This window comes from Pantherophis guttatus, chromosome 7 (genome assembly GCF_059756535.1).
Source record: "Pantherophis guttatus breed Tessera chromosome 7, ASM5975653v1, whole genome shotgun sequence".
Taxonomy (NCBI): Eukaryota; Metazoa; Chordata; class Lepidosauria; order Squamata; family Colubridae; genus Pantherophis; species Pantherophis guttatus.
In genome coordinates, this window is record NC_142069.1 from 46,306,334 (window position 1) to 46,332,944 (window position 26,611).

General features: G+C 36.7%; 1 protein-coding gene across 2 annotated transcripts in view; it reads right to left on the reverse strand.

The window, feature by feature from the left end:
* Window positions 1–1,025: 1,025 nt before the first annotated feature.
* TPH2 (tryptophan hydroxylase 2) overlaps window positions 1,026–26,611 on the reverse strand; it is an 84,924-nt gene continuing 59,338 nt past the window's right edge. For both annotated transcript variants that reach the window (XM_034402993.3, XM_034402994.3), the window contains 3 exons: window positions 10,739–10,834; window positions 1,400–1,533; window positions 1,026–1,292 (listed from right to left, as the gene is read on the reverse strand). In XM_034402993.3, coding sequence (XP_034258884.1) covers window positions 1,118–1,292; window positions 1,400–1,533; window positions 10,739–10,834 — 405 coding nt within the window. In that variant the 3' untranslated portion in view covers window positions 1,026–1,117. The remainder of the gene's footprint in view (window positions 1,293–1,399; window positions 1,534–10,738; window positions 10,835–26,611) is intronic.

The window sequence follows — 26,611 nt, forward strand, 5'->3', positions numbered from 1 at the left end:
GATGCTTAGTTTAATTTCATCAGTTAATTATCTCTCTCAAGTGGGTCCAAAAAAAATGTGGATAAAGCATTGAGTTTTGGTATAGATGATAGATGTGATATGTTATAGATGGAAGCTGAAAGCATGTGGCTATGCAAGGCAATCTGTAATTTTTCTGTCTAACATAATGTTTATATGTTCATTGTTAAGTTTTACTGAGACATCAAAGAAGCTGATTTGTTCTGTATGTAGCTCCAAACTGAGGCTGACAGGAGAGAAGAAGTTGTGAGGAATGATGAAATTTGATAAGAGATTCATTTCCATGAGTCCAGATAATTAAAATGGATTAGTGCAAAGATACCTAGCCTTACGGAAGGATGTGATATTTTAGCATCAGTGATGATACTCTCTTTGGTTTAAAGTCCATGATTGGGCAAAATGTTGATCTATATCATCTCAACATCTATGGTGGCTAAAATTATATTTTTTGTAAAATGTGTTAGAAAATGTGTTACCAGACCCTACAAGAAGCAAAACATGGCTGTGCTCCTAAAATGCCTTCTTAGCAGCAAGAAGTACAAGACAGCTGCACAGAAAGATGTGCTTCAGACCAAATTATGTTTTAGGACAAATCTATAGTTTCAGGTAGAAACACACCTCTCTACACAGAGTTGCCTATTTTCTAAGAGCATCCTTTTGGAGTTTTTCAAAAAATATTTGGCTTTAATTACTACTATCTTCAGGAAATTAGTGATTTTATTTTGAAAAGCATGCGGATTTTCTTTAAAAATATATAATACTTACTAAAGTTTAACTTCCAGTGTATGATTGACTGATGACATTTTGCCTTTATTAGTTCTTTTGTGATATGACAGCAACTGTATTTGTAACTCTGTAAATATGGAAAGGAAGCTTTTTGAAATTTATGCAAGCTGATAATAAAGACTGTGTAATCCTCTTCCTTAAGTATTTGTAGGTTAGTGTTGGTGTATTTCAAGTTACATATAAGTAGAAGAGAACACAGAGCAAATGTGGTAGCCATGCATTAGAGAAGAAATAGACAATGCTAAACTGGCCATTGTAGCTTATAATGGTGTTACAGCATCTAGTTATTCTTCAAAACCACATCACTAAGAAATCAGATACCCAAATATCTATTCATTTTGCTTAAAGCATCACACACTGTGTTCAGGTCACTTCGGAGATCCTGGACAACATTTTCAATGCTTCTGGTGTCTTTCAGAATTTCAATGCTTTGGGTGTAGGGGTTGAAATAAACAGAAAAGGGACGATTGATTGATTTTGCAAAGTCCCTGAAATAAAAATAAAAAAAGAATTACATTAATTCTTATTTCTACACGTACAGATAAGAGCAAATTCAATCTGGGGTTTGTTTTTAAGGGTCATGGAAACAACTTGCCTCATCTTTTCTTTGGCTTCTTCAAAACTTTCCGAGACAAAGTAAGCTTCCTGGAAAGTTGTGATAAGGCATTCTTGCAAGCAGGTTGTCTTTGGATCAAATGTTTTCACATTGGCTTTATCAGACAGAGCATGCTGCAAAATACACCACATCAAATATTAAGTTACATGACAGAAACCTCAAGTGTTTCTATGCACCCAAGCTTTATAGCAAAGAATGCTCTCCACTTCACATGATTCACCTATAATTGTTTTTTTTTCGGAATGAATGTGATGTGCATCTTAAATTTATCAATCTATTTATTATCTTTTAAGATTCCCTTCCCCTCAAGTAATTACACCATCAAGAATATAGTGCTAATTGCATCAAGAATATAATAATTTTGTTTTATATATGAAAAATAACTTAAATCATCACACCTGAAACAAAGATCATTTTATTAATAAATACTTCAAGTATTCCCATACTATGGTGAATATTAGGAATTCTTCAAAAGCAGAAACAATATATGGATATTTACCCATATTACACATTCATAAAAATTATATTTCACCTCCAGTATCACATAACACCAGTTTGTTTCAGACTTGAAAAGATCTAAATAAATAATGAATATTTTCATTGCTCTTTTTATATATAAAGTAGATTGACAGGATATTAACAATTCATCAAGAGTATTCACTGTATATCCATTTGTTCAAAACCAAACTGAGTGACATTTAGAAGTCATGGAATGTTATGAATATACAATTTTTTAGAATAATGTAAAGAACTGGGAATGAATGGGAGGCTTTGGACATCTGTGGAATATCATACTCTGCTCTAAACAGCCCAGTTTCCAATTTATGGTACAGGAATTGTTCTATCTCGGTTCATGAAGAAAGTACTAATCAAATATTTCTTTTTTAAAAAGAAATTTATTAAAAATTTAATTATAAAGATTGTATGTTATAGTGAATACAGTGTCTTGTACTGTATAGTGAATACAGTAGCTTGCACAGCTATATATGTGTGTGTGTGTGTGTGTGTGTGTGTGTGTTATTCTCACCATATGCACATATCTGGTACTTTTATATATGACAACATGGATGTTCATAAGAATAAAAATTGGGGCATTTCCCTTTCTATATGTTTCATAATTTTTAGATTCCATCTTTAATTTCTTAAAAAACAACTAGTCGCTAACCATTTTAGAACTTATTTATGATGAAATATATAATAATTTGTCTACCTATTTTCTTTTTTTTAAAAAAGAGTCCTTTTTAATGTTTTTCCCCCCAGGAAGTAGACAAGGCAAATCATTTCTGTAAAATCTTATCAAAAAAATTGCAGGGACTTGTCCAGGCAGTCTCCAAGAATTGAACATGATTGAACTATACTTGTTATTTGTGCTTTATTATTCCCAGTGTCTCCTTATTCTTCCTTGTTTCTAGGTTATTTTTTTATTTGTCAGATATTCTTTGGCTCTTCAACTTGTTTTCTTTCATCTGTTTTCTTTTGCTTGTTTTTGGTTTTAGCATGCTAATCTTATTTTCCAGCCTGATCTTCCATTTTGTGGTGCACTGTTTGGCTTTTATTTTTCATCCAAGGTATTCAGTTATAACTGCAGCCATTCTGTACACTAGTAAGTTTGTTTCTTGCAGTGAGTTGGTGCTTACACTTGATATAGCCGTATTTGTAGCTTTTAACGCTTGTGCTAGCTGTTTCTTTGGCACAAGCTTCAATACAGACAGCTTATTCTGTTGTTTTTTGTGCTGCTCTAGATGCTCATTTATTCTTTACCTCAATTCTTTTTAAATAAAGAATTTGTTCTTTCTGAAGGGAGGGCAGGGGAGGGAGTACCTGGTTTAGGAATGAAAATGATTGTTGATCTTCTAATCTCTTTTCTGTTATTTCTGATTCTAGACGTTGTTCTTTCCAGAACTGATGCATTCATTTCAAATAATCTCTTCTTGTTTGACTTGATTTGTAATAACAGACCATTATTTGTTTTCAAACTTTGTATATATCTGTGATGGGTAAACACCAGAGGCGAGTTCCAAATCCCGTCGCTACTGGTTCGCTCATGCGTGCAATCCGGTGCGAACCAGTAGCAACCTATCACCGGTAAACACCCTTTCTCAAAATAGTCTTGCACCTGCTGGACTTGGTTGCTAGCCAACAATAATTTTTCCTACAACCATCTTGTCTTTAGATGTCCAGGAACTCCAACACCTAGGGTAGTTCTTGTTGACCCGGATGATAACTGATCATGTATGGGTTTCTGTAAATTACACCTCACCATATTGTTTATGGGAAAGATACTCATTTTCTGTGTCCTGTGATAAGACCTGTCATGTATAGCTGAACCTCTGGCACAGCTCTCATATTCCTGAGAGCACATAAGCCCCACAACCACATCACTGTGCTTCACTGGAAGATTATTATTATATTTAAATAAAGAATTTAATATCTACATAGCTGGACAAGAAGGTTATCCTTTTGTCTGCAAAACATCACACCTGCTGAACAGAAGAAAAGACTGAAGTTCTGACCCAATGTCTGGAAGCTGTTACATGCAGATGGAAAGAAGTAAGCTGCTCCAATAAACTCCGTGTAGGTAGTCTTTCTCTGAAGAATCAGTCTGTGAGGATCCTCTGTTAGTTGGAGAAATTATGGCTAGACAGACAGAAGGAATCCATGTATTGAGGTAGTTCCATTCCTTCTTGAAGCAGATGCTTTGAGGAAGGCTTCTTGTCATCACGTATTAAAAGTCAACTACAGCAATACACCTTTCCTGGAGCAGCCTTTGAAGATTCTTCTAAAGCTGCAGATGATGCAGAACACAGCAGCCCATTATTGTCAAATGAGAGCCACCAGTGCCATATGCCAATGGTTTGACTCTATACTGGCTTCCAAGAGGCTTCTGTAGGCAATTTGAAGTGTGGATTTTAACCTCTAAAATCCTTTATGGCTTAATACCTGGAATTCTTCTGGACTGTATGTTTCATGTAGAACCAACTCATCTAGTGTTTTTTAGAACAAAAGAGTACATTGAGAGTTACCTCCTAGTGAGATGGTTCAGAGCACATTGCATGTATTTCATGCTATTCCCTTATTTAATGGATTCCTTTTTCTTAAGAGATGGCACCCTCACAGCTTTTCAAACAGCAGTCAAGGTAGGGCTTTTCTTTAAACTTTTTGATTATTGATGAATAAAGAAGTCATTCTTGATGCCAAATTTTGTTTTTAGCTTGTTTTGATGGATTATATATTGCTGTAAAGCACCAGAAGTCTGCATGAAGCCAGTAGTTAGGAAATATCAAAAATCAAGTTTTTTTCTCTTTCCTTTCAACAATCTTTGATCTGTCTTTTGACTGTGGAAAAGCCCTCTAGGTAAATAGGACAAAGCATCTATGTGTTTTTCTTCTTCCAGTCTAAGATTACTATTAGACGGTGTTTTGTTTGTAGAAAGCCCAAGATTCAATTCCTGGCCACTTCATACTGAGCCGAGAAAGATTTCAGTTAGATATTCTAGAGAGCTGGTATAGGTGTAAATACTGAGTTGAGTGGATCAAGATTAAAGGTAAAATTATGCAAAAGTAAAATTGCCATTTCTAGTGGCATACATTTTATAAATTGAAATTGAAATTTGGAGGGGTACATATTGTGGACCAGTGATAGGTGTACCACGATGCTACAAATTACAGAACTCTCACTTGGATAGAACAGGAAAACATCTAAATTAATGATTAACTAATAATTTAAAAATATATTTAAAAAGATGTTAGAGACATGGGGCAAAATGTGTTTTATTAAGAGGCATTCCTGCCCAGCAATATGAAGCAATATGCAATAAATTTAACACTGTCTGCAACTCTTTTCAAAAGCTGCATCTCTTTCTAGAATCACATGTCAGCCTTGCAGAACTCAGGCACATGATCCTGAGAAAAGACATGACTTTAAAACAGTTGCAGATGTGTGTTGTCTGCATGCTCCTACATGCTACAAGGATTTTTCAGGAATTGAATCTGAAATCCTTCCCACCCTTGAAAACAAGGTTCTTTCTAGACAAAATTGTCTAAACATGAAGCTCGGGTAATACTCAGAATTCATATGCATACCAATAAAAATTGTAGATTTCTTCTAAGTATTGCATCATTGCAACACAAGAATTGTCTTGAAAATTAAATGTATTTTGACTTCTTTTTCATTGCCCCACACATAAATATGCATGCAGGCATCTACAATTAATCCAGCATTAAGATACCTCATAAAAAGAATGATAAAATAGATTCAATTAATTAGCCTAAGTGCTTAAACAGGAGCAATAATTCCAGGCAACACTCAGCCACTCTAAAGCTTGTATCACATATTTCTAGCAAAACTTAATGTTGTTTTCTATCCTGGCATTTTACAAGAACAAAATGCTTGTAAAATATGGAACTTAGCAACAAAAAGTCTTGGTTATAATTTTTTTAAGACAACAAAAGAAAAAGAGATAACCAAATGCCAAAAATATTTATGTAACTAAACATTTGTTTGAAATCAAATTTAGATAAGGCAGCATATCCCAAAGCTATAAGCATCAGTCACTCACAGCAGGTGCCTGTTTGTTAGTTTTCAAGCAAATTACATCTCCAGAAAAGCAATTTCACCCTCATTTATAGGACAAGTTTTCATATATCTGTGTACTGCCTGAGCATGTATCCTACAACAGAAATTCCCAAATGGAGATACATTCCTAAATAACAGAAATAGGCAATTTCAAAGCAAAATTCTGTCAGAATTTTTTGAGGATTGCTTTTCCAACATTGAACCTAACTGGATCCAGGATCCCTATAATGAGCTTGATCTTCCTGTTATTCCTCATACAACAGGAGTTGCCTCTTCAAAAAACAATGTAATAATTAAAAAATCAAAGAGAAGCTATGCTATGTTTTATCTACCAATGGAAAGATCTCAGATAAAATAGGAATTATTCTGAATTACACTTGAGAATTTACAGTTGCTCTAGGAGTTCAAGAAAGTCATGCAAAATCAAGAGTAGGCGATGTCAACTAAGCTCAGAGAGCACCAACAGAGTCCCCAAGAATTCAACCCTGAGCTACACATGTCTTCTTCAGTTGATATGTTAAATCAGTTCAGGACACTTTACACAGAAAAGAAACTCACTTCTGTATTCACATATGCCATTCTTTGAGTTGTGGGTTGTGATCTTGATATCTAATGAAATGCATTTTAGGGACTGCTTTTAAAAACTGTACTCCCACATCAGTTTTTTAAGAACCCTTTTTCCTTGGCTGTGGGGTCCCACTTATTAAATTTAGTCTTCAACTCAGAGAGTCTATAATCCAGCCTCTTTTGTCTTTAAGGTACTTTAAATATCTCTACATGAGCCAGTCCCTTTCATGGTAAGTCTTATACATAGAAAATAATTTTTAATTTGTAAACCTCATCAGACAATTTAAACACCCTTGTATAAAAAACAGCCTATAGAAAGAGCAGTAACTTTAAGTAATAGCCCAATTAGCAGCATAAGCAAGGATAATAAAAAAAAACCACAGAACTCAACATTATTAAAGATGAAAAAAATAAAAAAAATAGCATCAGTTCAAATTACAACATCAAATCCTAGCTAACATGGGAAAAATAAATTTAACAAATATCTGATGGTTTATATTGCCAGGTTCATGTTTACCTCTTTTAAATTAGATTTCTAAAAATGTGTGAGTAACACTGAAAATGCAGTAAACTATGTTTTTTCAGTGAATGGGATGTAAGGAATACCTCCAACTCATAGTTTTTAAGACTACACAAACCATAATGAGTCCAAACAATTTAGTTTTGAAGGTAAAAACCAACATGTCCTTAAGTGGTATGCATCCTTAATTGGATATTCAACCAGCAAATGTCTCTCACCTTCTTAAACACTTTATGATTTAAAAGAAATATTTCAAATGGCAATGTAAATCAAAGATTCTTAGTGAATGTCTTCATTTTTAAATTTAGAAGAGGAGAAAACTTCTATTTTAATTTAAAAACAAAAAACTTAACAGGATTGAAAATGAAGAAAGTTTTAAATAGAGAAAGGGGACAGTGATTTCTTTCTTAAAAAAATATTTTTTCTGATTAAAGTGCCTTTGAAAATAGCAAAATTAATTAGACCTGTTGACCATATCTCTGTGGGAATGCTGGTTGTTTCTTATTAAATCAAGAACATAAGGATAATATGAGCTAAGCAGTTAGACTGTAACTATGGAGAGCTAATTGGAACTAAAGTGTTAAAGATAGTAAGAAGCAAAATAGGGGAAAAACAGAAGCCAGCCTTTTACTTTCACTGTAGTCATTGGCATATTTTCACTTCCTCACAACAGCAATCACAAGAAAATCTGCTGAACTGGCAGACAGAGGCAGGAGTTCACTAGAACAGCTTACAGATAAGGGCATTTCACCAGATTTATTGCAGAAAAAGTTTGAAGAATTTGGCAAAAAGATGACTTCAACAGTTAAAAAGGAAATAGAAGAAGGATTTGCAGGAATAAAAAAAAAGATGTCAAGAAGAAGTTCGGAAGAATCTATGGTGCAACTGGGTGCAGACTTAAAACAAATTAATGATAAAGTAGACGTTTCAATCCTACAGGGAGATTTAATTAATTAAATTTATATACCGCCCCTCTCCGAAGACTCAGGAGATGAAATTTAATGTTAACAAGAAACTAATGGCCAATATTTTTATTGAGTAATAAGTATAATATAGTTATTATAATATAATTATTATAGTTATTGTAAAACCTTTACCATGATATGGCTGAAAAGTTGAAGATAATATTACAGAATTTTATTCATGGAGATCGATGCAAGTAAAAAAAAAAAACAGAATATGTGATTTAGGGTTTTAAACATTACTCTAGATCAGAGGTGTCAAACTCAAGGCCCGCAGGCCGGATCCAGCCCACGGGGTGCTTAAATCTGTCCTGCCGGGCCAGCCTGGAAATATCAAAGGACCAGCCTGCGGTGCCTCTGCTGGCCAAAACCAGTCATGCGCCCACCCCCCGGACCATTTTCAGCCTGGAGAGTGCTGCAGGAGGCTGGGGAGGCCGAAAATGGGCCACGTAGGGGCCACGTGGGACCATGCGGTGCTTTCATGCAGCCCATTTTTGGCCAGGAGAGTGTTGCAGAAGGCCATGGAGGCCAAAAATGAGGCACGGGGAGGGGCGCACACACCCCTGCGCCCTGTTTTGGCCAGCAAAGTGCTACAGGAAGCCATTGAGGCCAAAAACAGGGTGGGGGGTTGTGTGCAGCCCCCATGCCCCATTTTGGCCAGCAGGGTGCTGCAGGAAGTGTCCATCCCATCTCCCCCCCACTACCTGCCCACCCTCTGGCCCATGGAGGAGAACTATAATGCTGATCCAGCTCTCGGAGAAATCCAGTTTGACACCCCTGGTCTAGATTATGGAAATAATATTATATAATATAATATTTAGAACAGGGGTGGGCAATTAATTTTCCCAAGGGCACACATGAATAGCTGGGATTGTTGTGGAGGGCTGAAACCCCCCCAACTCCCCTACCCCCACCAACACCGATGTCTTCCTGCTGATGCCCTGCTCCTATCATCTCCCCCACTGATGTCACACTGCCCCCACCTATACCGCTCAGCCACTGATTCCCTGCCCCCCCACAACACTGCTAATGCCAGACAGGAACATCCAAAATACCGGATGTGGCCCAAGGACTGTAAAATGTCCAGGTCTACTTTAAAGAGAGGTTAAAATATAATTGCACTTATAATTGTGAAAAATATCGGAAACGGCTGCTTTGTATCTTTTTTTTTCTTTTCTATTTTAACTTTTTTCATTGCTTTCTTTTTCTCTTTTCTTCATTACTTTGTATTAAAGTAATGAAGAAAAATTACCTTATTTTTTTTAAGTTTCAGTAAAAGTTACTGTATATTAAAAAACCAATACTTTGTACATACTTTAAAAATGCACTGCTGATAATTGGCACAACAGAGATATCACCACATTTCAAGAATCCTGCATCATTAATGAGCCATATTCTGCACTAGTTTAAATTTGCTTAACTAGTTTTGGAATTACTCCAGGTAGAGTTCATTACTGCCTAAATCGAACCTGAATATCACTAAAGCATAGGTATTTTTTAAACACCAACAATATTATCATATTATCACTTTGTCATTTTTGGTGGATTTGGTATTTGTAACTGTTTCTGTCTAGCTGTATTTATTACTTTAATTTGTGTTGCAAGCTGCCTTGGGGTATATATTATGAAAGACAGAATATAAATGTCGTCAATAAATAAATAAATCTTGGTTATACAGCAAGTTTAAATTTTCTTGAGGGCACAAGCACCTTTTTTTTTTAACTTCATTGGCAAAATGATTGCTAGACTGAAACTAATGTGCCACCTGGAATATCAGTGTCAAGAAGTTTAGAGGTTTAATTTGTGGGGGTTATGCTTAAATAGATTTAAGATTTCCAACATAACTAGAACTGTATATATTGGCTTGTCAATTGATGGGCATAATCATCCTACAAAGTTGTCAATAATAACTGCTACTGTATATACCTCTACCACTAGAGTTTAGGATTGCTGCCAAGTTATCATACTTAGGATTCTGGGCTTCTTGTTTAACTGCTTGAACATTGTTACAGCTTAAATTCCAATGTTTCTACTGCAAAGAACTGAAACAAAATTATATTTGTTATATTAGTACAGGTCATAGAATATGGCAAAAATTTAAATGAAGCTGGAAAATCAATTTCCAGGGAGGGGATGTAAATGAACCGAGTTCTAATTTGAATTTTGGATTTCATGAAGACATTCAATTTGAATTTGCAATTCAGTGTGAAGAGTTTATCCAAAGAATCAAGTCAAATCAAAGATTTGATCTGATAAGAGTATGTATGCATATTACAAAGTCCATCAGATAGTTGAATTAATTCAGAAGCACCTGACCTAATTCAAATGGGTAATTTGCTTGAATCACAGTCAAATACAAGAATCAGACTGAAGTATGACACATACAGTACCTTAATACATGTGTCAAGGTATATATTTCAGATTAGCATTAAAAAAATCATTTCCATCCCAGATTAGCATTATGATCTAATGTTCCCATTGTTCTTCTACAAGATTTAATTGAAAGCATAGCTTTTCTAATGTATTTGTTAGAAACAGTTATATATTGCCCTTCAGCCGAATGGCTCCCAGGAAAATTTCAAAGTAAAGTTAAAGCAACAATGAGTTCAGTGTAAATCACACACACGAGAAATATGTAGAAATCATAGAGCTGGCTTCTAGTGATAAATAATAGAGTTTTGTTTACATCAATACCTTGAGCTCTCCAATAGAAGACAAAAGACCTGCTCCATAAGCCCTCAGTTGTCCATCTTGCTTACAAAGGCCAAATTCAATAGTGAAGAAATAACACTGTAAAATGAAATACACAGACACACACATACATATATTAGAATAAATCTAGATACACTCAGAAATCAAACAGGTCACCAGGTCACCAGGTAAGCCCTTCCTCATGCTATTTTTTTAAAAATAAATGATGTGAAAGAAAACTACCAAATAGTAAACACCATGAATACCAGGGGTTATCATAAATCTATTTAATGTAAATCATGATAGGAATTAGGACTGTGCAGTGTTTCAGATTCAATGCCAAAAGGCTGTTGCAGGGTATGCACAGTGTAAAAATGATACTTGTCTTCCATTTTTAAAGCACTTGCATTTTTATTTTGAATCATGAGGCTACCTACTGCAGCCAATATCTAATTCCTAGAAAAGTCAGTTAGTCTAAAGCAGCAGTTCTCAACCTGGGGGTCGTGACCCCTTTGGGGGTCAAACGGCCATTTCACAGGGGTCACCAAAGCCCTCTCTCACCCCCCCACGCCTTCACTCACCCTCACCCTCACCCTCTGTTGGATCGCCGGTCGCCGGTCACTTACCCCACCCAATCCCAATCTATTGCTGATGGCTAGAGGGAAAAAAAACTGTTTAAATTCTTGCCGCGGGGTTTCAAAGGGCCACCCTATATCTGATCAGTGTTAAAAGAAAACAAATGAGTAGACCGGTGCCTACAAAAATAGAAAAAACAGCCCCTTTCAGCTTCAGCATAGGTTAATTACCATAAGTTGATTTGATCAGCCTCCTGACTCTCAGCTGATTTGCTCTCAGCTGTTTTGCGGAGGGCTCTGTTGCTAGCTAGCTGCAAAGAGGTAAATTGCTGGAGCAGATTTTTTTTTCCCCTAGCTATGCTGAAAAAGCGAAACTGAAAGTAAAGCAGGGTCTTTGCTGCAATGTGACAAATGAGGCAGAGAGAGATTTCTTTTTCTTTTTCCTCATCAAAAAAGGTAGGTGCAAAACTGCAAACAATCGGAAATTTAGGGCAAAAGAGGAGATTCAAGATTTTAAAACACAAAAGAAAAAAAGCTCTATTTAACTAGGGAATTGTAATAATTGAGATACTATTAATTGTATATTGTGTTGAAAGCAGAAATGGTTAAGTTGTGGTTTGGAGGAATATATGGGGGAAATTATTTGGTTTATTATTATTGGTAAATATAATTAATTGATTTGTAAGAAATTGGATTGCATGGAAATAATTGGAATATTCATGTTCATATTGATTAATGTACAAAAAAGGTAGTTATATAACTAATTGATTTATATTAAAATGTTGAATTTGTATTAAACAACTGTATTACATAATTACATAATTAACCAATGTGAGGATGGATATAAAAATAGATGACAATGCGAAGGGGTATAATATAGAATAGAAGGGAAAAATTGAATTTGATTAAGATTAGAGATGAGGATGAAGGGTAATATTGGTTTTTTTAAAAAATAGATGAGGAATAAATATGGCAAAAATGAAATATAGAAATTGTAAATTTAATTGAAATGACTAAACCCTGTTTAAATTTGTGAACCGGCCAAATACTCTGTTCAAAGAAAATACATTGTATGTTTGTATGTGTGTTTCTAATTATTGCTATTTATTCATATTGGTTCTCTTTTATTCTTTAAAGTTTAACAATTCATTCTTTATCTTAATATCTTTATATTTGTTTGGGGTTGGTTTTCTTCCCTTTCATCTTTTTTATTGTACAGCAATCTTTCTCCTCAAACTTACCACCTCTCTCTTTTCTTTCCTTCTTACTTTCTCTTTTCCCCCCCTTCTTCTCCTCCCTACTTCCTCTTCCTTTCTCCTTCTCCTCCTCTCTTCCTCCCTCTCTTACCCTCACTCCTACTCTAATTTCCCTTCCCTTCCTTCATCCCTCTCTATTGCTGTATCCTTTTATGCATATGGACTACTCAGAGGACTGAAAAGGTTATTTTTGACTGGTCCTCGCACTTTTGACCAGTCCTTGAACTTACGACTGTCCTCACATTTTACGTTTTTGCCCTATCTTGTCACCATGGTGAAGAGAAGCAATTGTGAAATGAGTGACACGGTTGTTAAGAATGCTACAATGGGCATAAATGATGACCAGTCATAAGTGCGAAGACCGGTCAAAACGTGCGAGGACCTGTCAGAAATCACTTTTTTCAGCCCTCTGGGTAGTCCTTTTGTGCACATGGACTATTCAGATGGCTGAAAAAGTTATTTTTGACTGGTCCTCGCACTTTTGACCAGTCCTCGAATTTACGACTGTCCTCACATTTTACGTTTTTTGCCCTATCTTATCACCATGGTGAAGAGAAGCAGTTGTGAAATGAGTGACATGGTTGTTAAGAATGCTGCATGGGCATAAATGTGAAGATAGTCATAAGTGTGAGGACCAGTCAAAAGTGCGAGGATCTGTCAGAAATGACTTTTTTCAGCCCTCTGAGTAGTCCCTATAGTATAGACATAGCCATGGCCACCCGGTCACATGACCAGCTAGCCACGCCCACCCAGTCACATGACCTCCAAGCCACGCCTACAAAATAAGCCATGCCCACAGAACCAGTAGTAAAAAAATTTAGAACCCACCCCTGTTTGGGGGTCACCACAACATGAGGAACTGTATTAAAGGGTCTGCTATCCAGATTTGCAGAATGCAAATGCTGGATGTGTTTTACTAGCACATTCAAAAATATTATCTTAAGGGGGGCCTTGGAAAAAAAATTCACAAGCAGAATGTGCACGTTATTAAAGGGTGAAAGTGTATATAGTACTTATGTAATAATTCTTCAAAACCTATAAAGAAGAATATATGTAGCTCTGGGTTGAATTGAGGGGACCTTCATGCTATTTGAGCTTGGCTGTTTTCTTGCAGATGATTTATTATCTAAATTAGGTAATATAATCAATGCCAGTAAGGAGTGGGGTTTGCTCTCAATTTATATTCTAGTGGCTTGCCCTGTCGATGTTAGTGGGGCTGGTCTTAGTGATTCTTTTGTTGGGCTTGTTTGACAGTTTTTTATTGGTTGCTTGAGTGTTGATTTGATGTTAATCTTGGAGTCTAATCTATGCTCATCTGGATGCTGATTGCTGGTGGAGAAGTGGTTAGGTCTTTTTGTTCCTTTTTAGGCTTGTTGATTGTCCCTTTTCCACAGTGTGTAGATCAGGGGTGAAATCCAACATTTTTCCCTACCGGTTCTGTGGGTGTAGCTTGGTGGGCATGGCAGGGAAGGATATTGCAAAATCTCCATTCCCACCCTACTCTGGGGCCAGCCAGAGGTGGTATTTGCCAGTTCTCCGAACTACTCAAAATTTCCGCTACCAGTTCTCCAGAACCTGTTAGAACCTGCTGGATTTCATCTCTGGTGTAGATGTTGTTTATGTCTATGTGTCTATTGATGACTAATTTGTCTGAGTGCCAGGTTTCTAGAAATTCCCTAGCATTTTTGGAGTTGGCTTGGTCTAGGATGGTCACAGTTTTCCAATTGAAACTATGTTTAAGTCTGTCTACATATTGTGAAATTAAAGAGTTTTTATCATGTCTTCTGACTGCTAGTTGGTGTTCATGGATGGATCCTGCCAATCTTCTGCCTGTTTGTCTTGGTTGTTGCAGTCATTAAACTGTATGTCAGTGTTATTCTTTTAAGGAATTGTGTTGGTTGTGCTAAATTAGGTTGAGTAGTCAGGCACTTTATGATAACGTTGCATGGATATCCATTTTGTTGGAATATTTTGAATATTCCAGATGACAGAACACATCCATAAACACCAATTAGCAGTCAGGAGACATGATGAAAATTCTTTAATTTCATAACACATGGACAGACTTGACGATAGTTTCAAATGGGAAGCTGTGATCATCCTAGACCAAGCCAAGTCCAAAACTGCTAGGGAATTTCATACACATGAACAATATCTATGGACTATGCAAAAGAGACAATTAGCAAGCCGAAAAGGAAACAAAAAGACCTAAGCACCTCCTCACCAGGAATCAGCACCCAGATGAGCATAGATTAACTCTAAGATTAACATCAGATCAATAATCAAGTAAAAAAGTATTCCAATCAAGAAATTGCCAAACAAGTCACAGAGAAAAACTCTGTTATATGAAGTGGGTTTTTTTTTCTTTTTTAGTGCCTTTAACTTGGTCCTGACTCCTAGCAACTTTGTGAACAAGTTTCTGCAGATATCTTGGTAAACTTTTTAAAATGATTCAGTATTGCCTGCTTCCAAAGATTGGGAGAGAGAATAACTGGCCCAAAGTCACCCAGCTGTTTTGTGTCTGATTAGATCTCACCATTTCCCAGTTTCTAGCCTGGTACTGTAACCACTACACCAAACAGCTTACAATATAATATTATAATTGCCATAGTTCTGAAGCTGATTTGTTTATATAAACTTTAACTGAATTGAAGAGACTGTTCATCCCACCCCAAGGGATTTGCATTTGCACCAGACAGGTAAACTTTGGCCCTTATTTTCCCATAGATCACTTTAGCAGGGGCTTATTACCCTCACCCCCACTCTAATTTCAAAAATCAATTTCTCATGTACAGTTGGTAGTTGCTAACCTGATGACCTCTGGAAGGGTGGTCTGTTCAACAAAGCCCTTAGTGAATTACCTCCTTCAACCAGCTTCACAGTACAGTAAGTTTCTTCAGGCAAAGCAAATACCGGTAAGTTATACTGCTTTTTTGGGGGGGGGGTCTATTCTTACTGCCTCATTTGACACTTTCAATAGCCAGAAGCAGAATCCTCTTTCAACATGTCCAGCCATCTTCTTTATGTGCAGAAATCTCTTTTGAATATTGGAAGCATTATTTGTTTATAAGATTTGTGTATAAGCCAATCACATAGACTCCAATTTACCTCAGCAAAATATTACTAAAACCTAAGGACTTAGGCAATGTACAGGACCTTGTTAAGGAAAAATTGATTGCCATTTTATCTTGGTCAATAAAATTGCATTGTTTCATGGTATGAAGCATGAAGCTTCATTGGAGCAAGGCCATTCTAGTCCACTAGACTGTGGGTTTCCATGGATCATGGCCTTTATTTCCATTAGATTGTGAATGCCCTTTTTTACCAAGATACATGCCTTTATTTATTTAAATACTATCATCCAATAGCTTATTTATGTGCTTTCTTGTGGATTTAATTGTGAAATTTAACAGCTTTTAGTCTGCATGGTTTATAAACACAGACAAATAAATATAAGCAAATAATTTAACATAGACAGCTTCCAAAGAGGATATACTGGCTGAATATATAATGTATCATCTATTTCAGTTCTCTGTTTTTAATGCAACAGATGTCGAAAACTTGTTTCTCTGTAGATTGGGTGTCTATTTATTTATTTGATTTAAAATAGGATTTTTAAGGACAAATACGGTATATTCCCAAGATTGTGGAATGGAAAGGGAAGAGGAGGAGAGGGGAGGGGAGGTAAAATATAAAATCAAGATAAAAGCCATATCTTCTAAAATATTAACAGATACCCATAAAAATATTGAAATCAACTCCAATTCTGACTGGATTCCCAATTCCCTTAGGCAAGAGAATGGTTATTAGGCAGAAATCAGGACCATAGACAGTTCCCAAAGAAATTTCTGCGGGCTAAGCTAAAAAACAACTTCCTTAATGTTTCAAACTTGTCTTCATTTCTTAGAACTTTTATCTTGGCTATGTTTGCTTAAACAAAGTTACCTGCTGCATTTCCACAATATGCAAAGGTTGCTAGACTTTGGTCTGGTTTTAATTTTGTGTGGCTCAGTATGTTGTATAAATGGAGGGACTGGGAGTGGGGGGCACCGTTTTGCGGTGGTTCTCCTCCTATCTCTCCGACTGGTCGCAATCCGTGTTGACAGGGGGGCAGCGGTCGACCCCAAGGCGCCTTGTTTGTGGGGTGCCGCAAGGGTCGGTCCTCTCGCCCCTCCTGTTCAACATTTATGTGAAGCCGCTGGGTGAGATCATCCGTGGTTTTGGGGTGGAGTTCCATCAGTACGCTGATGATACTCAGCTGTACATTTCCACCCCAGACCATCCCAATGATGCCTTGGAAGTGATGTCCCAGTGCCTGGAGGCCGTGCGGGTCTGGATGGGGAGAAACAGGCTTCGACTCAACCCTTCCAAGACTGAGTGGCTGTGGCTGCTGGCGTCCCGGTATAGCCAGCTGACGCCATCGCTGGTTATTGGGGGCGAATCATTGGCCCCCACGGAGAGGGCCCGCAACTTGGGTGTCCTCCTGGATGCACGGCTGTCTTTAGAAGGGCATATGACAGCCGTGGCCAGGGGGGCTTTTTGTCAGGTTCGCCTGATACGCCAGTTGCGCCCCTTTCTGGACCGGGACTCCCTACACACGGTCACTCAAGCACTCGTCACTTCTCGTCTGGACTATTGTAACGCTCTCTACATGGGGCTCCCCTTGGGGTACACCCGGAGGCTCCAACTGGTGCAGAATGCGGCTGCGCGGGGGATTATGGGAGCGACGGGGCGCTCCCATGTGACTCCTCTCCTGCGCGAGCTGCATTGGCTTCCGGTGGACTTCCGGGTGCACTTCAAGGTGTTGGTGATCACCTTTAAAGCGCTCCATGGCTTAGGGCCAGGGTACTTACGGGACTGCCTTCTGCCACCAATAGCTTCCCACTGGCCGGTTCGCTCCCACAGAGAGGGCCTCCTCAGGGTGCCGTCGGCCAGACAATGCCGGCTGACGACTCCCAGGAGGAGAGCCTTCTCTGTGGTGGCACCTACCCTATGGAACAATCTACCCCCAGAGATACGAGTGATCTCCGACCTTCGGATTTTTCGTCAGGCCCTAAAAACTCATTTTTTCCAGTTAGCCTGTCTTGATTTTAGGGTTAGTTTTAAAATTTTAATATTGATTTTAATTGACAAGTTTTAAATTATGGGCCAAATTTATAAATTATTTTAACTTTATTTTTTAACTGTGATGTTTTGTATAGATGTTTTTATCTTGGCTGTTCACCGCCCTGAGTCCGAAAGGAGAAGGGCGGTATAGAAATTTGAATAAAGTAAAGTAAAGTAAATCCATCCCATTTGGTCAGTTTATGATTCAGTGTATTGCACAAACCAGAAAATTGGTTAATTTAGTAGCCAGTTCAGTTGTAGAAATACAGTCATTATGTATTTTTGTTTCTATAATGCAGAAGTACTGAGAAAATATTCTCTGAATCCAAGAAAAGCAGAAGGGCAGTCCTCAGGTTGGGACGCCAAGGAGACAATACTGAAGATTTCGCCTTAATGAGACACTTTGGCTTCTCTCTTCCTCATTGTCAAGCTGCACACAGCTGGACAAGATCAAGGAACCAAGAAGTACACAATATCTCAGTATGGTTTCTTTAATGCTGGTCAGCAGTAAATACAAAATCTTACTTAGAAATAGGAATTTTCCATCTTCATTTTCAATGAACTAAAGCAGTGTATCTTTAAGCAATTGAAATGTTCTTTTCCTTTGCTAGACTTTCTACAATCTTTCATACCCAGAGCAATACAAGAACTAAATCCTGCTTTATAAATAGTTCATACATCATGCAACTTCATTATTTGACTGACCTATGTTTAACTGAATAAACAAACCAGCTGTATTAGTACACCATTATTGTCCATAAACATAAGTTATCAATCATATACATGAGGAAAAATAAAATTTCCTGGTAGTTCTATATGGTTTGTATTTGCCAAATTCTAATTTTTATCAATATTGTGTTTGATTAAACTCTTTTATATGAAAAAGCTACTAAAATATTTTTACTGAATACAAACTATGGCAGATTCAGTCTAGTTCACAAAGGCTTGCTAAAGCCATTAAATGAAGTATCTCACCCAATGCTGCCATCTTCAGATCATTAGTCTTTAATACAATTATTGTCACCTTTCCAAATATTCAGGAAATTCTATTTGCTGATATCCTTTTTTGAGTATGTTTTTTTTAGTATGGTTTGGGAAACTATTCCAGTAATAAAGCTTGCTGATTAAGAAAACCATTTCTTTACATAAATACTAAAAGCTTTTAATATGTTTAAGTGTTCTTAATTTAAAAGCAAGTAACTAAAAGCATTTCTCAAACAAATTGCATGATTTAACAAACATGCTTTTGATGCTTGTGTTTGTTTGATTAAATATATCATTGTTCTTTCTACAACTATTATGACAATATAATAGCAGAAATCAATGGTGGTTCTTTCTTTGTATGAAGAGTTTTTTCTTTATCCATTTTGAAAATGTTTGCCTCTACATATCAAAAAGTTGTGGTAGATAGGTATGTTAAGGCTCATAAGCTTCATAAGATGCTCATGCCTGTGATATATTTTACAATAGTTTGATACATTTTTATGTATCTTGTGTATACATTTTGATACACAAGTATTTTGTGTACTCCCATTATTTTCATTAAATGTATCTAAGCATGAACATACTCTCCACTTCAAATGATGCTTACTCATGTGCAAAGGCATCTTGAATTTGGGCCAATGGAAACTATTCCATTAATGGCAACAGGAGCCAAGGAAGTCCTACAAGAGAATAATCAGCAGGGAGTTTATTCTGTTGGGCCATTAAACTGGAGCCTGCTGTGGAAATGATCGATGCAATCTGCAGAGCCAGCAGAAGTGCAGTGGATAAGTAGAAACAAAAGTTTCTAACTTGCCTATGGATTTATATGATGAAGCCATGACCTCTTGTCATGCATCTTTTGGGGACTAGAAATCAGCAACGGAAAGCCGTTACAACAATGGTTTAAAAATATAGCTAAAGCAGAGACAAAATAACATGGCTGGCAGCAATTGTTACATTTTCATATCAGAATGGACAGATTTAGTTGAAGAAAATTGCACAGGCAGATCTGACATCAATACCTGGAAAGATTCCATATGGTAACATAAAGCAATTCTTCTTTAAGCTTCTATAGTGATTAGGAGAAGAAAACATGAATTTATTTAAAAAACTAATCTTATTTCATTTTGATTATATAGGTTTCTTAATATATTGTGGGAATGCTGTGGATTTAACGTATTATTACTCCACAAAGCAGATGACAAAGTATCTGATATCATTTGGACTGGCAAACTTGTTAGTGTGGCCTGAATAACATGTTTTGTAGGTGGTTTCACAGCTGGTTTGGCATCTTTATTCAAATAATGTACATCAGTTTTTCTTCATGAAATTGGAGTACAATATCAAATAGCATCTATAACATTCAATGCTGAATCTTAGACTTTTCAGAATATGCATTCGTAATCAAGAAGTCAAAAAAATCTCCATATAACACGAAACTAGGAGATAGCTAAAGCTCTAAAAATAAAAAACAAATTTCAGTTTTTAAAAATTAGAGATACAGAAACAACAGAATGAAATTTAATATAAAAAGTGTATATACTTTTGTTTAGAAAAAAAAAAGTACCAGTATAGGATGAGGAACACCTGGTTTGGAATTATTACTACTGAAAAAAAAATTGGAATTATGCTTAATTATAAACCAAATAAGAATGAGAAGTTTGATGTGGCTAACAAGTCAAATGCAATTTAGGCTTCTTCAGCAGAAATATGTTTCAAATTACAGGAAATAATGGTTCTATTTCATCTGATGGATTTCCTTCAATAACATGTCAATTCTGGACACATTTTAAGAAAGATTAAGAGAAAATGGTGCAGGTACATCAAGGTCTTGCTAGAAAGACTGAGCAGATTAAGCTTGAGAAAAGCCAACAGACAGAGGGATAGATGGGGAAAATGATGCCCCTTCAAGTACAAAGAAGAGTTATCACAAAGAGGTTTGAGATTTATTTGTATCATCTCAAGGTGATTAATGGTTAAGATTAATTAGTGGTCAGATCTAGGTATGAAACTCTTTCAAATGATGAGATTATTTCCACTATAGTGGAAGAAATTATCAAGGGAGGAGCTGAGGTCCACTTCATTGGATGTGGTCAAAGATGGAAATCAATCTAATAACAATGCTTTAATCTGGATTTTTGTACTGAATGGAGCTTGGAATTCAATGACTTAAATGGCCCCTTCCAAATCTTTGGGCAACAAAACAAAGAAAGTAAACACATGGCATAAATAAAACTGCAATGTTCTGTAAAGTTGTCCAGCTGTTTCACTTGTGAATGCAAAGAAGCTATTCTGATTGTAACAGATTGCATCTTGCCCACTACAATATTTTTGATGGCTTTGTAGTTTGACTTTTTAGAGATTGGACCCTGAGCTCAGTTGAGGAGAAAACTTAGTCTTTAGCTCTTTATGAAAGAACCTGTCTAGCAGGTATTTTAATGTGCAGACTGAGGACCACCAGAACAACTGGGCACAAGGAATCTGTTTTATTAGGATAGCTAAAGATATTTTCTGAAAATTTATGCATTAAGATCTGTTCGTTTTTACATAACAGCATGATCAAAAATATTGCTTTCATATTTAAATTTGAATATGCTAACCCAACACAGGAAGCTAAAAAACAAAGCAATAAATATAGAAAGTCCTGCTGAGAGAATTCATCTGCTATAGCACTATTTTTAATCATTGTTAGTGCAAACCACGTGAAAATAAGCTAAAAAACCAAATCCCAGAAGCATGAAGCAAATGAAGTTGCTTGTACTCAATTTCCTCCTAAAATACTAGAAGATTGTTCTCAGATGTATAACTCCACTCTTCATAAAAACTGGAATCAGAATAAGTATAGAATCGCCATATTCTCACATTACAGTTTATGTTTATCTCTACTTCCAATGGAGAACTTACAGACTTCCAGGGAATGGCAAACTACTGTTCCCAGCAACAACAATGAGCATAGTTAATATTGCAGCGATTTCCATATACTCTATTCCTATGTTACTATTTAAGGCTGCAACTGGAGTAAGCCCAATTCCTTGTACGATCAAACATACAATTACACACCAAGACAGATCTCCGGAACTTAATAAATAATTATCATATTTTTTGGACTATAAGACGCACTGGAGTATAAGACGCACCAAGATTTCATAGAAGTAAACAAGGGAAAAAAAAGGTTTTGCCCTCCCCAACCCCCAGGGGGACTCTGCAGGCCTCCCAAACCCTCTGCGTGTCCTGTTTTTGTGAAAAATGGGCCCGTTTTTTGTAAAAACGGAATGCACAGAGGGTTTGGGAGGCCAGAAATGGGAGGGAGGCCTGCAGAGTGCTTCTAGGGGCTGGGGAGGGCAGAGACGCAACACATAGGAGGTTTGGGAGGCCAGAAATGGCCCGTTTTTCAAAAAATGGGGCACGCAGAGCAGGGCTGGGTTCTAAAATTTTTTACTACCAGTTCTGTGGGCGTGGCTTATTTTGTGGGCATGGTTTGATGGTCATGTGACAATTCTTTAGGATTTAGCAGAGGTACTGGTTTACCAGACTTTTAACTGCTTGCACAGCTGTACCGGTCTACCCATTTGTTTTTCGAGCGTCCTGGTCTACCCATTTGTTCTTGGAGCGTCCTAGTCTACCCATTTATTCTTGGAGGCACTGGTCTACTCATTTGTTTTTGGAGGCACTGGTCTACCACCACACTGCCTTTGATCAGCTGTAGGGCGGCCCTTTGAAGCCCTGCGACAAGAGTTTAAACAGTTTTTTTCCTTCTAGCCATCAGCTGGGACTCGGGAGACAGCGAATAGATTGGGGGTGGGGCCAAATAAAAGATAAGAATAACGCGGGTGGGGCAGGAGGGCCCAGCTCCTGAACAAAGAGAACCAGTTCGGTGATGTCATATCGTCACAGCTACCGGCTTGGCAGAACCGGGCGGAACCGGGAGGAACCCACCACTGACACAGAGGGTTTGAGAGGCCTGCAGAGTGTTCCTGGGGCTGGGGAAGACAAAAATGTCCCAATTTTTGCAAAAAAACAGGCCTATTTTTGGCCTCCCCAGCCCCCAGGAGCACTCTGCAGGCCTCCCAAACGTTCTGCACATCCCATTTTTGTGAAAAACGGGCCTGTTTTTCACAAAAACGGGACACATGGGGTATGGTTTCGGGAGGCCAAAAATGGCTGTATTCGGTGTCTAAAACGCACCATTTTCAATCCCTTGATCATTTTTGCTTCCTTTTCTGAATCTGCCAGTCCTTCTGAATGCTGCTTAAAGTTGGTGCTCAGAACTGATCACAGTCTTTAAAGCTAGGGTTAGTGAACGTAGAATAAAGATGAACCACTTCTTCCCGTGATATGAAAACTGAACTTTTATTGATGCAACCTAAATTTACATTTGTCTTTTAAAAATCCATATAAATCCATGATTTATATTCATTTATATTTATAGCCATTATGCAACCAATTACTATTCCAAAATCTTTTTCAAAGCTCTTATTACCAAGCCTCAGAGACTCTACTTGTGCATTTTATTTACTCGTTTCCAAGTGAAGAATTTTGCATTTATTTCTGTTAACTTCCATTTTGTTATTTTCAGCCCATTTATGTAAGCTACTGAGCCAAACAATGCCCCTTTCAGAGAATGTAATGCTTATCATTCTGTCAAGACATAGTCTCTGATCTACTTGTAGTTACCCTGTTCCCCAATGAAAAGGAGAGGGGAAAACATTAGTCCACTTTCTCCTGTTTCCAATGCACACTGTCTGTGTCTAGCTGTTTCCCCAAAGTCTGACTATTGGAACAAGGAATAGTTTCTTGTCATTGCTCCTGCTTATAAATACTCAGATATAGTAGAGATGATGGCATGATACCATAACTGATTGTATCATATTGATTTTTCTTAGTCACCTTACAGTGAAATGGGTGGCAAACAAATTTAATAAATTTCCTAATAATTCCATTTCCTTGATTGTCTTTCTTCCTGGTCAGCATCAACTGAAGATAGCTGATCCTTTTGTTCTTTCACCATCTGAAGAAGAAAGTTTTCAGTAACACAAGTTAGGAATTTCTGGAATGACCATGCTTGACAAAGTTTGCTTCCCAAGAAGAGTTGGTATCACTGAAATCTGCTCTCCTCATTGCTACCTCATCCCTCAATTTGCTTTGGGAAAACTTGATTGGGCAGCAATGTAGATAGCAAAAGTACTATTTCCTGTTCTATATTCCTTTGTGAGGCCCTCAATCAAACTTCTAAAAATCCTACACTACAAATCTAGATAGGGTTCTAAATCTTTATGAAGACGAGAAACAGGTCTGACTTCATAAAAGGCCCATTTCACATCTGAGATATTGGCTTGAATTATTCTTCTTTTAAAGCTCTCTTGCTTCTTTGACTTTGCAAGAGAACTTTATCCTAATTTGACTAATTCAAATAGTCTAATTGAACAATCTATATGGATTTTCCACACAAAATCTAATCTGCACTGGCTATGCAAAAGCTCTCTCAAAAAATAAAGGAGCAGATTCCCAATTTAAGACTTAAAAAAGAACTGGAGCTGTGCTCTAGAAATCTATAATTTAGGCATGCTAAGGAGACAATTCATAGTATTTAATTATCTAACCAACATTCTATGCCCTTACTTTTATATTTGCCAAATTTGATCTAGTACATTCCTCTCTTTTGGAAGGGAGATTCAATGACAAATCTGTATAAGAACACTTAAGCTGATGAATCCTGGAAGCAACTAGATCAATATTGCATGCACATTGTTGCTGTTCCTGTTATTACATTGGCATAAAAACTGAACTGCACCTCTTTTACCTATACCAGACACTGCAAACAAATACCAATTTTATATTTTCTCTCCTAAGAGACACCTCAGAGATGATTTTTTGGAAAGTAGATCATGCTCAGTCACCATTGCTATTCACTGTAAGATAGTGGTATAGCCTAGTTTCATCTAATCAATCCTTTTTCAAAAAAAGGTTTAGTTGTCTTGATGTTGTATTCAACTTTGGTCACTAGCCATAATAAAGTATTCTTAAAAATAATATATTTCTTTGCTCATTTTAAGCTATATATTGTCTAGGGTACGATAATATGCATTCGTTTGGATTTCTAAGCAAATACTTTTGACAGACAGTGGAACAACTCCTAATCCTAATCCTCCTTTATTAAATGCAAGGAAAATCTTTGGGTAAATGTAGTGGAAATAAATTGTAGTTTTCATAAAATTAGGTGTATTTCTTGCTATAGAGCTTATAATTCTATTTTTACCATTTTCTTCTAATAAATATAAGCCATCTTGACCACTAATATAAGAAGGAAAGAGGTTATGTAAACACATATTTTCCAGGGTTCACCATCAACATTTTCCCTTGACTACCATCAATTTGGTAATAGCTTTTGGGCTCATCGAGCAGCCAACCCCAAGCTATGCTCTACACATAACGAACCACAGTTTCAGGTAAAATTCTATTAGAACACAACATGAGAAAAAGTAATTAGTAGCAACTGCATGCCCACATTGTCCCAGGTCAGATAATACGAAAGCAGAGTGACCTCATCTAGGAAGAAAAAGAAGTTAAAACTAGCAGCCTAATACTGTATAAACACACAGCAATCAGTATTATTTATTTATTTATTGAATTTATTTAATTATTAGTTAATTGATTATATAATTAAAAATATCAGTATACTATTCAGCTTTTTAGCTAAAATGGGAACTATATACACCACAGCCCAATTACAATTATACTAAAACCTTTCTCAAATGAAATGTTTTTATGAGGTAGCATAATAACTTCATATCAGGTAAAGTTGAAAAAAAATGTCCCTGGAGTGAAAAATTAAGTAGGAGCTCTTTCTACAGGCAGCATGAATGTCACTCAAAGCTCTGATTGTCCATTGGCTAAAAACAAAGAGGGGGAGGGGGAATATAATTCTAGCAAAATGAATGGACAGAGTTGTTGCTGCATAATTTGCCTCATCCTTTAAATATTAGAATATCTAATGTAATGAAGCATAAGGTATGGTTCTGGCTGGCTTGCAATGTTTAAAACCTCCTCTGAAATGGAAAGACTAGCTTCTCCATTTCATATTTCCCTATAGTTATGTTTCAGACAACATACTTTTGCAAATACACAAGGCTCATAAAAAGTTTGCCACTTTATTGATAATTTTCACTTAACTTTATAAATTCCAACAATACGGGTAGTCTTCAAACAGTTCATTTAGTGACCGCTCAAAGTTACAACAACACTGAAAGAAGTTATTTTTCCCCATGGTCATGTGATCAAAATTTTAATGCTTGGTACCTGGTTCATATTTAAGACACCTGAAGTGTCCTGGGATTATGTGATCTCCTTTTCCGACTTTCTAACAAGCAAGGTCAATGAGGAAGCCAAATTCATTTAATACCATATTACTAACTTAACAATTGCAGTGATTCACTTAACAATTGTGGCAAGAAAGTTCATAAAATGGGGCAAAACATACTTGACATCTGTCTCGCTTAGCCACAGAAATTTTGGGCTCAATTGTGGTCATAAATCAAGGACTACCTATAATTGCCCCACCAATATCCTTTTATCTTCTCTTTCTGGCCTGGCTATATGGGCATGCCAATAAACTTGGATTTTTTTTAGAAATACTTTGCTAATATATGTGTTGCGGTTAAAGTCAGGGTGTGGTAAGGCTATTATTTAATTATTAGTCCTACTTATTTTGATGTTGTTTTAAAGGTCTTTTTAAATCACACAATAAAAGGATGCTTTATGCTTCTTTAGAAAAATTCCTTTCAGAGATTTTATATACAGTTTGCTAAAAATATTTAAGAGGATGATAGAATTAGAAGGTAACCTATTAGCTTTGTCATTCTTTTGGTACAAGAGAGATCATTATCACCAATACTATACTGCTGTGTTATTTGGTCAATATAGGTAAAGAGAAAAGCTAAGATTGGTAATCTCCTTTT